We start from the raw sequence: 15,475 nt of genomic DNA, 5'->3' as shown, positions 1-15,475 counted from the left end.
TGGGAATGCAGAAACTGACAATGAGGCTGTCAGATATGAGATATGCTGTGTGTAATCAAGTAGAATCCTTTTGTAAAACCATCACACAATCATTCTCATTTATTTCATAAATCAACAAAAGGCTTTCTTCCAATTTCTCAAGAGTAGGTCAGGTTGGTTTTCGTTCTCCTGGAAAGATGTGCCAATTCATGACATGCAGTATAGAATACTATGTATAAGATTTGCAAATATATTTTTAAACTAAGAATACTCTGAATTCTTAGTCAATGAGCAATCTAAATCATCAAGCAGATAGAAGGTACATTCTTAAATTGTCTCTTTTTTTTAACCATCCATCTGTAGTACTGTTCTTCATTCAGCCTGGGAGGATTCATCTATCTACCATCACACACTCTTTCTCAATGTGGTCATTTGCAAAAGAGAATATGGATGCAGATAGAAATTAATACAGTTTTAAATGCATATTTCAGCCATATTAAAACATGCTGTACCAGCTTTAAATCTAATAATATTTATAGCATTTCTGCACTGGATTTACATTTTACATAATTATTGTAGCAAGAACGTCTTAGATGACATTTAAGCGTCGCCTAAATGTTACTCACAACACATGGCCTCTTTACATGCATTAAGCATTTTTGGCAGCGGTTGTGGTTTAAGGTTCTGATCATCCTTTATGGTGAGTGTACTGATATTCTAGCTAATATTGACAGACTTGGCCATTGATTGGCTGTGACTGTTTTTTTTTTTTTTTAAATTAAGATTTGATATTATGTAATTCTTTAAGGAGCAGCATTTTCCCCTAGAGGTACTAGAAACGCCCACATGCACTCACACTCTGGAAGCTACTGACACAAACACATGGCAGAATGCAAGCATGTAATGCATGCATATAAGCACGCTCTGCTTCCCTGCCTTCCGCTTTCCTCTTCATCCTTGGTCAGCTACATTAAAAATTCCTCTATGGAGACCATGGAAGTCTTCATCCTGTTTAAGAATGTGCTGTATAGACAAGGGGAGCAGAGGGAACCGGGTGGTCGCAACATGTGCCCAGTCATGTGTGCTGTGATGAATATGCTTGCATAGCCTTTTTTCAGCCACCAAGCACCACCCGTACGCTTCCCATTGGCTTTGGCAATGTTTGTGTGTGCTTCTCAGATCATTCTGATCTCGGATTGGCCTTCCTCCTGGAAATCGGAAAGTTTGCCGGAATAGTATATTGTGGTAATGATGTGAGTTACCGTTGCATATAATTAAGTGTGGCTGAGCCTGCTGTTTTTGCCTCCTGGTGGGGTCGGAATAGAATAGTGTGCAGTGCTTATTAGAACTGACTCAGCCACAAAAACAAGCAAATTCACACGTGCATAAACAGAGAAACACACACACTCAAATTTCCATGCATGCATATAGTCACATTAGAAAACAGTCAGTTGGCTTCTAATGTTCATACTCAAGCACATTTGATGGTATAACAGTCTAAAAGGCCTGTTTTGATTCAGCTATGAAATTGTGTAATTTCAGAAATCCTTTTAAAACCCTCAAACGGTGGGTCACCTGGGTAACTTGTAATCAAATTTAAAAAATGTAATGCTGCCTTTAGGAATGCAGATCTTCATTTCCACTGTCATTCAATTCTGTAATGTCTTCTCTATACATAAAGAAATAGTGTAACTCAACATTCTGTAGCTACCGAGGTTTTCAAGAAGCAACTTTCTAAAAACGGTGCAGTTAATTTGATGAATGAATTTCTGGATTGATTACTTTAATGTGAATACACGTTCCATTCTGATTAAAGAAAAATATGTATTAACATTTGATACAATTAAAACATTTAAAATCAGCCATAGAGAATATTTTAACTTTTAGTAAAAATATCCGAATCACTGCACCTTAAAGATAGATAACAAATCATCAGAAGATAACAAAACCCTACAAATCAAAACTAACAGGAAATGTCACGATCTCTTTCAAGTAAAGTTTGTTCACTCAGCGGCCATATTTGCAATGCCTCCGGGCAGCTATTTCGGCATCCAAAACCAAGTCCTATCTACTTGAATGGGAAAATCCTGAAATCTCAAAAACTGGTTGCCACAATCGCATTTAAATAACAGCAAGAAAATCTGACATGAGTTGTTGTTGGATAAATGGTGTTTATTTTGCATTTAAAAAGTGTTAAAATGTTGTGCATCTCAGGACACTGTTCTATAGCAACCAGAGCTTCTAATGGCAGCTGCAGTGATGCAATTGGCGATTGGCTCTTTTATTTATAAAGTGGGGTTTATATTGCACATTGCACTTTTTCCCATTCACAAGAACAATGAGTGCACCGTCTTTGAAAATATGAATTAATTTTAATTCATTGTTTTATCCTTTGAAGTAAAATCTGCTTCTGTCTTTGATGTATGCACTATTTCTTGGTGTTTATCATCAAGCGTTTACATTTTTACATTCATAGCTAGTTTGTTGTGTCTAAGGTTAGGCATACACTGCAAATTTCGTCCAAATTCTGACTAGTGAGAAGTTGAAGCAAAGCTACGAACCGATTACCCTAAACTCAGTGTTTTTTTCCCTCACTGCACCTGTGTGAAAACAGAAGTTAAACCATTTCATCAAGAAAGAAAGTGAAAAGAGGGAGATCTATAAGTTCTGTAGCTATCAAACAAGCTGCAATTTAGCAAACTGTTGCTTCCAGTTCGTGTTGCAAAAAATTATTGCGAATTAATTGTAATATGAATTTAATAATAAATGTAGGCCTACCCTAATAATAATAATAATAATAATAATAATAATAATAATAGTAATAATAATTTAATAGGCCTACATAAATTGGAAATGCTAAATCCTCTTGATATCGATAGCTGATGCTTTTGACAATATCTATGGATACACGATATCATGTTCTATCGGCGCAACCCTGCACGGGGGTTTATCGGTCATATTTCACGTATATGAGCAGTCAAGTCGCAGCTCGACGATCGGACCGTATAGTGTGGGCACATAAATCATGAGCTTTGGATTTACATCGCATGCGATTTACTCGTACGTGAGTTGGTAACCTTGCTTAAATCGCATAGTGTATGACCGCCTTATGTTGCGTGGTTTTAGTTAATCCTACACTGACTTGACAAATGAATACACAAATGGATTAAAACATGGTCTTCCATCAGCCCCTTATGTACTGTAGCCCGTCTGCGATATAAACCCTCGAATCAGGTATCCAGTCTTTCTTACAGTAAAACCGTGGAGCTGAATAATGTGCTCTCTGCATCTCAATACGGGCTCTGTGTGCTGGCTGATTTTTGAGTGCGCTGGCCCTTTAAGAGCAGTCACTTAAGCAGTCAGTCCTGTGTTGGTGCTGCTGCTGATGGCTGTGCTGTGAGTTGATTGGCTGTGGCTGTCAGGGCTGAGGTGCTGGAGGGATGCTGCTACTCTCTCTCTCTCTCTCTCTCTCTCTCTCTCTCTCTCTCTCCCTCTCCCTCGCTCTCTCTCGCTTGCTTGCATCCCTTCGTATAATCCACATCTAGGGCAAGCAGGCTGAGAGTCAATCCAGCGCTCAGCTCCTCTCTGCAGGCTGGGAAAAGAGTGAGAGAAAGAAGGCAAGAAAACGCTTCCCAAACCAGGAGGAAACGCAGAAGGAAGAAATCTGGCAAGCAGAGACTTAAAAAGGAAGATTTGATCACGGATATCATTTATATATATAGAAATTGTTTATATATATATATATATTTGTACACACGCATATAAATATTTATAGAATTATATATGTATACATATATACCTGTATATAACTGTATTTGTGCTTGTCTGTTTATATTGATATTTTTATATGTATTTGTGTGTGTGTAAATATATACATATATAAACAAATGAATATATATATCTATGAATTTATATACATATCACTGTGAACCAACAGAAGCAGGAAGAAAACTCGACCATCGGGGCTGGTCTCTGATTCCGAGATCATACACACTATTTTTAGCATTATTTTTCCAAGCCTTTTGCATCGACCGGAGGAAGACTACCAATCTTTTTCTATTTTTCATCGCCCTGTTGCTACCTCCTCATCTCTTTTTCTGGATCGTGAGGAACAAAGAGGAGGATAACAGGGTTTGTGAAGATTCCTGCCATTTGTGCTACCGTTCCGTGAGCCGAGTGGCACTGCGCGCGGTATTTGATCTGAGCAGGCAGCAGCAGCAGCAGCAGTGAGATAGAAAGAGACAGAGAGCGCCGCACCGTGTGAACTAGCCAGCATGCACAAACATCATCACTGCTGCAAGTGCCCAGAATGCTATGAAGTGACCCGCATGGCCGCCCTGCGCAGGATGGATGCTCCGGCATATGGAGACTGGCAGCCCGAACCCTATGGATACCCGGCCGGCTATGGAGGCGGCCAGACCTTACCGCCCCAAACCTCGGGCGGAGGAGGGGGAATGGGTGGAGGGGGCACTTTGGGGAGAAGTAAAGGGAAAATGATGTCAGCTGGGGGTCCTGGAGGCCCCAACCCCAAGAGCCAATCCAAGGGCGCCCCCAAGGTGAATGGTAACAACTCAGGAGGGCAAGGAGGATGGTGGCCCGAGTGCACCTGTTCCAACCGGGACTGGTACGACCAGGTAAATGCCGTTTCTGGGCCGCTGGGGGCATCGAGAGTAGGCAGCAGGCGGTAGGCAGTTGGTGTATGTGGTTGCTAGGTCGAAACTAAGTAGAAATAGCAAGCTCCCCTGTAGCTTCTAGAAGATACATCGTTTTTTAAGGGATTCATCCAGTGTTGATCCTTTCATACTGCATGTGCTGTAATCTTACAGTATGCCTGTCGAGATTGATTCTCGCAGAGAAGGAGTTTAATCTTCATGTATTTACTCCTGCATCAGTGCTTTATGGCTTCATCAATCCCCTACGTACATACTTATCTAAACCGTCATCTGACAAGCACTGACAGGGCCGCTGTGACCACGCAACAAGTGAATGTAGCTCTGCCAATTTAATCCAAGGATGGCAGTGACCTGCCAACGCTGCTGACCAGGCAAAACACATCATCAAATGTAATATCCAATTAGTAATGGATTCTTATTCTAGATTGGTGAGATGAAGATGTGGATGTTTTATGGATCTGAAGACATGTGTGCATTTTCTAATGCATTTCCAGTCTGTTGTTCTAGTCGCTGATTGAGATACAGCCAGAGGCGAGGCGGCTTATGAAGTATAATGTACACTTCTGGTCAGTGACCATTTCAGCTAGATTTTAACCTCATAGAGCAGAGCGTATCAAACCGAACCAGGGAACAGAAGCTGTAATTAAGTGAGGTGTGTGTGTGTGTGTGTGTGTAAGTGGCAGCAGGGGTGGGGGAAGGGTCGCTCTGAATGTATAAAATGGAGGAAGCAGGCTCTCGTGTGAGAACAAGCCCGCATGCATGCTTTGTGCCTTCAATGCGTGTGCATGTCTACGATGTGAGGGTGTGTGCAAGTGCACAGGTTTTTATTGGTATGTGTGCATGGCTGAGGGAGAGAGAATGCAGAGAGAGTGGTAGAGACGCAGAGAAAATGGAGGGTGAGATCTCGGTGGCAGCGAGGGTGAAATTTCACCAAGCGCAGGGAGGGAAGGCGTGAGCAAGGAGCTGACTAATTCTGCCTCTGTTCAGAGGATGGGAGAGGCATCAGTCAAAAGCAGTGCGGTTTTTCACTCATTGGCTTTTGTTTTAATAATGAATTATGCATGTGTTCTTGGCAGCATTTGCTGTAAACCAGATAAATGAACCCTTAAGATATGACATTTCCTGCTTATTCTTTCTTTCTGTGATAATTTCCTTCTCATTTTTGATGTATGACATGCAGCAATGGAAAATAAATCAAGCATATATCTTCTCTTGTGCACCGCATGCAATACCTGATAGGCACGAGCACTCCTAGGGCATATTGATGGAGTGTATGTTTAATTAATGAGAAGGAAATTGTTTAACGGAGGTATATAGGACAATGACACTATTAAAGCTTCTCATATGTTAGGAGGAGATCATGGATCATCTTTGCTGGTTTCTCCTTCTCTGGCCAGGCTGTTACCTGTCAAGATTATTAAAGAAGTTTTAGTTATCTTTCAAGGCCTCGTGGTTGTTTTTTCATTTGCAAAGTCTAATGCTTCTGAAGTAAATATGAATGAATTTCGTTGAGCAGTAAAAAGGGGGTAGAATGTTCGTCATTTTTGGCAGTCATCACAAAGACACATGATGGTGGTGGTAATAAAGGTGAAAGTGCTAATGTGGAAAAGAGAAATCAGCCAATGAAGACAGGCGGGCTGAGGAAGCAGAGTGGGTTACATAAGAGAAGGCAGTTGGTGGAGCCGCAAGAGGAGACACTTTGAAAGAAAAGCTGTGGATTTGTGAGCTATGGTTTGGCCCCCCACTTTCTGTATGGCCATATTTAACTGTTTTTAGAGCTTTGAGTGCATACACATTCATATCCGCTGAACACTAATAAATCGCAGGTGAAATCATGTAGAAGTTTCCCGTTTGTTTTGTGGAAATTACAGATATGTTTCCTCGCACTCTGCTTTGTGCTTTAATGGTGAAGTGTGTAGTTTTTGCACCCCTAGCATCAGCAAACTGAAAAATAACTGTTTTCTAACAGGTTTCCCGAGCACTGTCTGTCTTCCATTGGGAAGCCAAACAGATAGTCCCACCCCCTCGTGCCATTGGTTGAGCTAATGTAGCTGTGCTCAGGCAAATAATGTTGTAACATGCATATGAAAAAAAAGATATTTTATGATTGAATTGACCCAGTTCACCTTTATAGCTGCATTGCATATTCATCATTTATGTATTGATTCTAAAATCAACATAGAATCGGAATTTGATGATTTTCTGAGTGAAACCTGATAGTCAATGAGAAAAACGTAGGACAATACTTATTTTGTTCATCTATACCTCATTTTATTAATCTGAATTTTTATTGGATTGTGAAAAGTGGACATTATTTAAAAGAATAGAACCAGAAGATTGGGCAAGTGTGGTTTTAAATGGTAGAGATTATGAAGACAGGCATTTATTTCCTTTGGAACAATGTGCAGTGCTGAATCGTGCACAGGCTTCTTGTCTCTAGGCACCGTTTTGTCATTTTGTGCTCTTGAACTTTATGGCAAGTATTATGGCTATGATTAGTGTTAAATAACCGTTCATCCTTACATCATTTATCACAGGATGTTATTTTACATTTCAAATGATGTGCTTGTATAAGTGATTGAAGGTATCTGTAGGTGTTGCATATGTTGTTGATAGTGCTGGATGCTTTTCTGTCAAAAGTTTTCCCTTGAGATGTAATCTATTAACCTGTTTTTGCCTGTTTTATATCAGTATTAACATTCTTGATTGGCCTATATACTAAAATACAGTCCTTGTCCACACTCACAGTTGCATGTCCATCAATGTACAGGTGCTCAGGGACTGTGTTCATTACATATGTACTTGAAGAAGTCTGTGGGGATGAAGGAGTAGATTTTAAGTGAGACTTTACTCCTCAGATGCTCAGCTCTTACCCTGAGCTGCGATACAGACAGCCTCCATCTTAGAGAGGAAGCGTCTGCATCATATCAAGAAGGATTTTTTTTTTTTTTTTGTGAACGCATCCTTGTAGCTGCTAAACATATGGACAAGGCTGAAATGATGCAAGTGAGATTGAAATGTATGTGACAAGATGTGTCCTGGCTTCATTACAATTAGAGAGACTCAAAAAGGCAAATGGATGCTGTCTTTCTGCAAATGAGACAACTGCTCATTGTCTCATTCATAAAGCCAACCATTACTATAGAGATGATTCATCGATCATTATCGTCCTCAGTCCTCCTGAGATATGAAACTTTACTAATAAATCATGTTAAATGCTGCATATTAAATAGCAGGGGAACTATAATATTCAGTTCCCACTATGCTGAAATGTGAAATAAAATATTATTCTGATAAAATAAAATGTTTATTTTTATCATTGTAGCTATTGCAAAGCAAACAGCGTATTTTTGTGTCTACTGCATGTACAATTTTGGACTAGCAGATTTATTAGATAAAAAAATATGCAAGAAATAAAGATAATTATTTATTTCACTTCAGTACGTGAGTAAGTAGTGAATGATATTAATGAGCAACATGCATTTAATATGTAATTATTTCCTGGTTTTGTAAGTCCTGTTGTAATTGTCTTAACTTGGGCACTGTGTAATTTGACAATATGGACACTGTATAAAGTGCTACTTACATTTTAACATCCTATGTAGAAAGTCTTCTTTTTCAAAATGTATTTTTAACCATTTTAAAAAATCTTTAGTGATTTATGTGGAGCATCATTTTATATTGTGCCATATAATATATAATATTCTTACAAATACATTATAACTATTCTAATTGTATATCTAAGATTAAATATATATATATATATATTTTAAGCTGACAGCATAACTGTTGCCATATATGTCAAGAAAAACAGATTTGTCCAGTATACAGGACATTTGGAATTGGGAGATTGACAGTTAATTTGCTTGTTTATTATCTGAACTTCTGCATGCCATGATCATTACATCTATATGTCTATGGTCTTTCTTCAAACAGCAGTATAGAAAATTAAAAATCTTTTAAGGGGGAAAAAATAAGTAATGCTGAGTATTTCCCGAATATATAAAAATTCAGTTTACGTATTTAATGTTATTACATTTCCATCAAACACAGTTGTGCACACATGCTCCTAGCAGTTGTTGGATTAACAGCACATCTAGAAAGTCGTATTTAATAGTTTTAGGTTATGTGCAGTACAATGCCTAAATGCGTCCTCTTGCAGATGCCCAGTATACCCAATTTGTGAAAAATATATTCTGATCGAACATTTGCATTCATTAGAATAAAGCCTGGTATTACAGTGCATTTAATGGCAGAGAATACGTGGAGTACGTTCAGATTTTTTTTTCTCATTAAGCATCTCATTAATGGTGCATCCTGCTATATCAGACGTGATATTCTGTGCTCTTGTGATCTCAGCAGTAAGCCAAGTTCCTCAGTTGATTATGTATGTCATAAATCAGGGGCAGAGCTAGCATGTGTGAGCGCTTACGGATGGATCGCTAGCTTGAGACATCACCATAGACAGTAATATATTCATCTGAGAGGAGGCTGGGTTTGTGAAAGATTTTAACAAATTGGATTTTCATTTGTAATGTGGGGTTTTGTGTTGCAGAAAGGAAATGGAGTGGGGGTTGGGGTTTATGTTGTGGAGGAAGATAAGGTTTACCTCATCTATTCCAGAAGGGACCGGTTTAGGGTTGGTCCCACGAGACACTCCTCTTTCAACCAAAACCAATATATGTCCTTCTGGAGAACTGAGAATTTATAGTAGGTAGCCACACATATGAAGACAAAATATTACAAGATTAAATGAGAAAAGTATTTTACTTTTTATCTATTCAATCTTGTTTTTTTCACAAATGTGGCCTTACAATGAATTCTAATTTCATACATATCTTTTTTAGACCCGGTTGCTTAGTGAAAACGCTTACTATAAAATAGCTGATTCGTATGCTTATGGGATAAAACTTTATGTGACCAAATGTATAAAATTTCAAAAAGCTTATGTGATCAAATTGATCTCAATAAATCTTAAATTTCATATCTGATTCCATAACTATAATGTACATTTTATTTTGTTCTAAGGTAAATCCTATTGGATGTATCTCAAAATATTTTACATTTTACTTTGTAGTTATGAGATAAAACATATTGTACATTAAATATTGTTAAAAAGATAAACTAAGTAAATCCAACCTAGTGCTGGTTATTAACAGGCAAAACATTGGAATGTCACATGCTTTTACTTTCTATGCTACAGCACATTTGTTTAATGAGACAACTAAGACTTGCCACATTTCACTCTCAACGTGTATGTTACTTCAAAAAGATGCATGGTCTTGTAGGAGAACGCTGTTTGATTCTGCCCAACACTGCATAGGTACCCAATTAACTTTAGGTGTTGCCATAGTGACAAGAAGGCTAGAAATCCTGCTGCCTGAGAGAGAGAGAAAGAGAGAGAGAGGGAGAGAGCTGAATTCAGTGGCATTTTGCAGACATGATCGTGCATCTTCATCACAGCATTTTATTTGCTGACGCTGCAGTTACCTTGATGTGCAGAACTTAACAATATGATTTTTTTTTATTACTTTGTGCATGCAGTGATCTAGATTTCACCAATATTGTCTGTGCAGTCTGTTTTGAGAGGGCCTCTATTAGCCCACTATAACACAGTAGGCTACTCTATACACACACATATGAAGCTATTCAGGCAGTTGGCCTGGAAAGGAAGATGACCACATCATAGCTCTTTTCATTTACGGCATTATGTTATTGATTTAGAGATCTACAAGGCTGAAAAACCTACCGCATTTGCTTAGTAAGTGATTGTTAGAGTGCGTTGTTTCACGGCCTTCTCACTGCTGAAGTATCAGTTGTCAGAAGTCTATCAATCCATCATCCTACTCAAAAATATTTGGCACTGGAGAAGTGCACACACACACATCATCGGTTCTTAAAACAAAATGTACTCAGCCCATAAAAAAAAAAAAAAAACGATGGAGCGCATAGAAAATCACTGCAAATGCACTATGAAATGGGGGGGAAGGTACACTGCAATATTTATGTATACTTTTAGAGCTGGCTTTTATACACAGAGAAAGGGTAAAGGATGTTTCTCTGAGAATTTAAAAGAGATGGTTGACTGTTTTTATGGGAACTAGTGGAGTCGTGGTATAATACAACAAGTTTGGTTTGATCTGTAATGAAGTCTAGAACATAGTATGTTCTTACTCAGTCTCACCTCTAATGGTCATTATTGCTCCATCTCTGGCTGCTTGCCTGTGTTTTCCTTTATCTCCATCCAATGAGAGAAACCATATTACTACTGTTGATAAACTAATATTAAAGCTGCTTGTGTTTGAATGCTATCCGTTAGTTCAGTGACAGGGAAGGAAACATATTTCTGTAAATATTTTGACCATTTTTAAATAAAGCCTAAATATATTATAAACAGTGCATGTTGCGGTCTAGAACTCAGTGGCTTGTTAGTTCTATTATGTCTGATTTTTATAGTTTAAATAGTTTAATGAGCTCAACAACAGTTTGAAATTAAATAAAAACACTGAAAAATTATTTTTTTTGTACAAATTATTACTAATAATGTTGCTTATATATATATGTATGTGTGTGTGTTCAGATTTGATTTTGAAGACAATTTATTCTTGCTTAAATTTCCTAATTTGTGTCGATTATTTATATCTAATATGGCAAAATTAACAGCGGAATAAGATTGCAAAACAAATTATATGAATATGATCAACAAATGTAAGAAGAAGTAGCAACGCTGCTGATAAGGGCAAGTGGCATTTCTGTCAGCCTGCCCAAAACCGTCTCACACTGTCCCCGAGCCGTCGGGCCATTATTGTCAAGCTTGTTTATGACATTTGCAGCATTGAAGAAATTGCTCTTCTGTTGATGTTTGGATCGTGAAGTGAAAAATGATGCATGTTATTAAGATTACAAAGTAATTTGCAGCAGGATGTTAGGTAATTTTCTGTGCACTGGCCCACTACGTGAGCTTTATACATTGTGATATTTGCCCATATAAATACATTTGTGTGGGTGTTAATGTGAGTGACTGTATTGCTCATGGCCATTGACCTGTCAGCCATATGCTCTCAGCTGGCGACCCTGTTGGAGCGCAGCTCCCCTGCTCCGCTCAGTGCCACACGTGGGATGGGGAAAAAAGAGGGCTGTTTATTTGTTTGCTCACCTGCTTTGTTTCATTTCTTTTTTTTTTGCTGATCGCAGTGGTGACTGTTCTGGAAAACAGAAGAATGACAGTCAGCTTACTCATCTTATTCAGGTCTGGATGCATCCACCATGCTGACAAGGAAGGCAGACATGTACACATGCCACAGAGAGCCTCGGCAGCATTGCAGCATTGTCACTAAACCCTCCCTGCTGCTTCAGTTTAATGGCTAACATCCCAATGAATTTAAGAGCCTATTTTTAGAGAGCTTGCAAAGTCATTCCCTCTTTTGTGCCATTACTCTGCCCCACTCCCTGTGTGATGCTTCAACTGTCAGTGGCTGCATTCTGCTCCGGCCGGCGTTAAAACTCCCACACAAGATCATAGAATCTGCATGCATCACAATCAATAACTGGAGAGTGCTGATCCACGAGCCTCTGACTCTCTTTGTGTTGTGGGAGTCTGTGGGTGCTTTTAACAGAGCTTTTGAGCTTCCCGGTGCTTGTAATTTTAGACCTTTTTTGTTTTTTACCTCTGCTGTGGACTCACTCGTGAGCGTACAGCGAATGCAGAGAATATTCTATACGCAGGATTGCTTGCATTCATTTCCATTTTTCATTTACACTGTGCAGGGGCACCGACCTGTGACTAAAAATTGCAGGAATAAATTAAAACGTAATTAACTTTCAGATGGGAAAACTATTTGTGTCGATATGCCTCTTTTATCAGATTTCATTTAGTGACAATGCATTGGTTAATTATATCTTTAGAGTACAGGCCAGTGTGTTCTGCACATGACCCGTGATGTCCAACTTGTGAACGAATGTTTCTTTTTAATAAGTCAAACAGATTCATGAATCACTGGTCATCGATTAAATGCGCGGAGAACCATTATTCCCCAGTGTTGGTTAGGTTTGTAATGCTTACACTGACTGTGTGGCTGTCCATATGGAAATTTGTGGGTTAATTATACACATTCAGAATCACATTTTGTTGTATTTTGAGGTACAGTATTTAATGAAAACATTCAAATATGCTTCAAAAATACTATTGGTTATTGTTTAGCATAGTTAGCCTAATTGTAGAGAACTTTGTGTGGGTTTTGATTGGGAACCACACTGAAAAAAAAAAACACAATTTAAGGGTTAGATCACATACAGAATAGAAATAGCTTGCAATTACAGGCTACCACTTTTAACAGTTCATAAATAAACATTTGACAATTTGTTTTTAAAACAAGCAAGGAATAAGAGATTTTTGAGTGGCACAAATACAGTCACTAGAGTGACAGCATTAAACTGGAACACAAATCTTTACCAAATGCAACTAGAAAACAATCTAGTTTATTGTCGCTATCGAGCAGAAACCTTGTATCTCCATATTTCGTAAATTTAGTATTAAAAAATACTAAAAGTATTAAAAAGAGCTTGTGTTAGACCTCGTAACTCCATTGGATCCTCATACTGTCAGAAAACCTCATAACTCCACCCCGCCTCTATAGTTTGGACCATCGCTGCTTGTTTGCAATGCAAGGGTAAATAAAGAACTAGTTGTTTGAATATGTACAGTGTTTTCTTTACTCAAGAAACACTATATATATATAAAGGCTAATGTTTTATGTATTTGAGGAGCAGAGAAGAGTGTCTAGCTCATAATGTCTTTAATATCTTTTATAACATGAGATTTTGGCCAAGTGACAGAAACAACTGAGTGCCCACATACAGTAGCTTCAATATAATGTAAGTTAATTGAAAACGTTATGCGATGCACTTACTCTGTTTTAATAATGGACATTTCAGAGAACACATTCTCTGAAATTTGCTCTATTTGAGCTTGATTTTGGTAAAATGTTAATAATATAATGACACATGCAAATGTTTGATCATATATAAAGCCGTAATATAAACTTTGATAACATAGTGTTTAATTATAAAAAGTTAAAAACAATTTTTTTTTTAACATTATGTATCTGAACTGAAAAATGATGAAAAGCAGTATTTCACTTTATATTCATTACAAAAATATGATGTAAAATGTATGCATGCAATTTGCCAACTTAAAAAGGTTATCTGGCACCTAATTATTTCATTGGTCATATTCAAATTTTTTTGTTGCAACAAATAAAGCTTTTAAAAGTTGACAAACTGCACGTATATGCAAATTAATATGCACTATCATCCCCCTCAGATAAGGATCATATGAGAAGGAGACTGCCAGTAAAGAGCATCTCTTTCATGTAGAGATGCTCTGTGTGTCATCTCTCATTGCTGCATTATCTCTGTAGCCCTTCAGCCATTTTCTGGACGTTTCCAATTTTCATAGTGTTTTACCCATCTTTTTGTCTTCACTCTCCTTGTTCTCGTCCCTTTTCCCCTTTAATGTTTTTTTTTTTTACTGCCTCCAAAATAGCATCTTTTTTTTCAGAGAACATTTATTCACATTGCTTTAACACTGTTTGCTAATGCAATTAGTTGTTCGTCTCTGTTTCTCCCTGAAAGGATATAAAAAGCAGCTGTAATTACACCATCACTCTTGCACTTTTAAAAAATCACCACAAAATCTTTGTTTTATTCGTAGTTCATTCTGAGCTTGATTGAAAGTTTAACATGAACATGTTGCTTTTAATTAAATGTTTTATGAATTAATTAATATTTTAGTGTGTGCCAGAGTGAAGTCATCTAAGATTTGAATATGATATTCTGTTTTATTCTAAATTTGTCATATGCAAAAAATACATATTTTAGATTTAACAAATTAAAAGAGTCGTGTTTGTAATATCTGATCTGGCATGGAAATTCAAGTAAAATTCTCCCTGTTTTGGCATTAAAATCTGCTGTATCAAATATTTACATTAACAGCTGAAGTGTGTCCATTTATTTAAAGCTCTGGAATTAATTCTGTCAACATACCCATATACTAAGGCACAAAGAACAATTGTTTGTGCAGTTTTACTCAAGCTAAGTATTGATAAGCCTATTCATTAGACTGAATGTTTTTAACATGCTGCTATGCAATGTTTTGGATTTTCTGGGTGGTTGCTAGGGTAGGCTGGTTGGTTGTTAGGTGGTTGCTTACTTGCTCAAATCCTCGACTGCATCCGAAATCGCATCCTTTCTTGAGTAGGGAATTATTTTTAATTTTGAGTACTTTGTAACCGCTAAAAAAGTATGTTATAGTATGCATTTGTGTAGTATGAATGTAATCCGGGAAGTTCTACATTTGCCATGTTGTCATTATCATGTGACATACAGTACCAGTTTCAATTACGTCACTCCACTTCCATTCACAAATCCTCTCCCTTAGCCTCATGGGATAGTAAAGTGTCCATGCACACTTCATAATCTCAGAAGTGATTGTTGAAAAAAGTAATAGCCCATCTCTCATTAACATATTGGGCCCTATTTTAACGATCTAAAACGCAAGTAACTTTGTGGGCGGGTCTTGGGCGCTGTTGCTATTATACCGGCGGGATAAGTGACTCTTGCGCCCGACGCAAATCTAAAATGGGTTGGTCTGAAGTAGCTTCATTAATCATAGGTGTGGTTTGGGCGTAACTGGAATGAACGTGTATCGTAATAATGTATGATTTGCAAAAATTAAAACCGCTGCTTCTGTGTAGATGAGAGAATCAAAGTGTATGCGCGTCGTGCACACATTGTTTATGGCCAAGCATGCGCCCTTAAAATAG

At 37.8% G+C, this 15,475-nt stretch overlaps 1 protein-coding gene across 4 annotated transcripts in view; it reads left to right on the top strand.

Moving 5' to 3' along the window:
• The window catches only part of dlg3 (discs, large homolog 3), a 94,214-nt gene that overhangs the window by 21,156 nt on the left and 57,583 nt on the right, over positions 1 to 15,475 (top strand). For 2 of the 4 annotated variants that reach the window (XM_079891846.1, XM_079891844.1), the window contains exon 1: positions 3,811 to 4,613. The exons of 1 other annotated variant lie outside the window; for it this stretch is intronic. In XM_079891846.1, the coding sequence (XP_079747972.1) occupies positions 4,254 to 4,613 (360 nt within the window). In that variant the 5' untranslated portion in view covers positions 3,811 to 4,253. Of the gene's footprint in view, positions 1 to 3,809; positions 4,614 to 15,475 lie in introns of those variants that run through there. One more of the 4 variants, XM_079891843.1, reaches the window with a different exon arrangement.

The sequence above is a fragment of the Squalius cephalus genome (assembly GCF_949319135.1).
Source record: "Squalius cephalus genome assembly, chromosome: 14".
NCBI classification, from domain to species: domain Eukaryota; kingdom Metazoa; phylum Chordata; class Actinopteri; order Cypriniformes; family Leuciscidae; genus Squalius; species Squalius cephalus.
The sequence above is the reverse complement of the archived record's forward strand: the minus strand, read 5'-3'. Positions and strand labels throughout refer to the sequence as shown.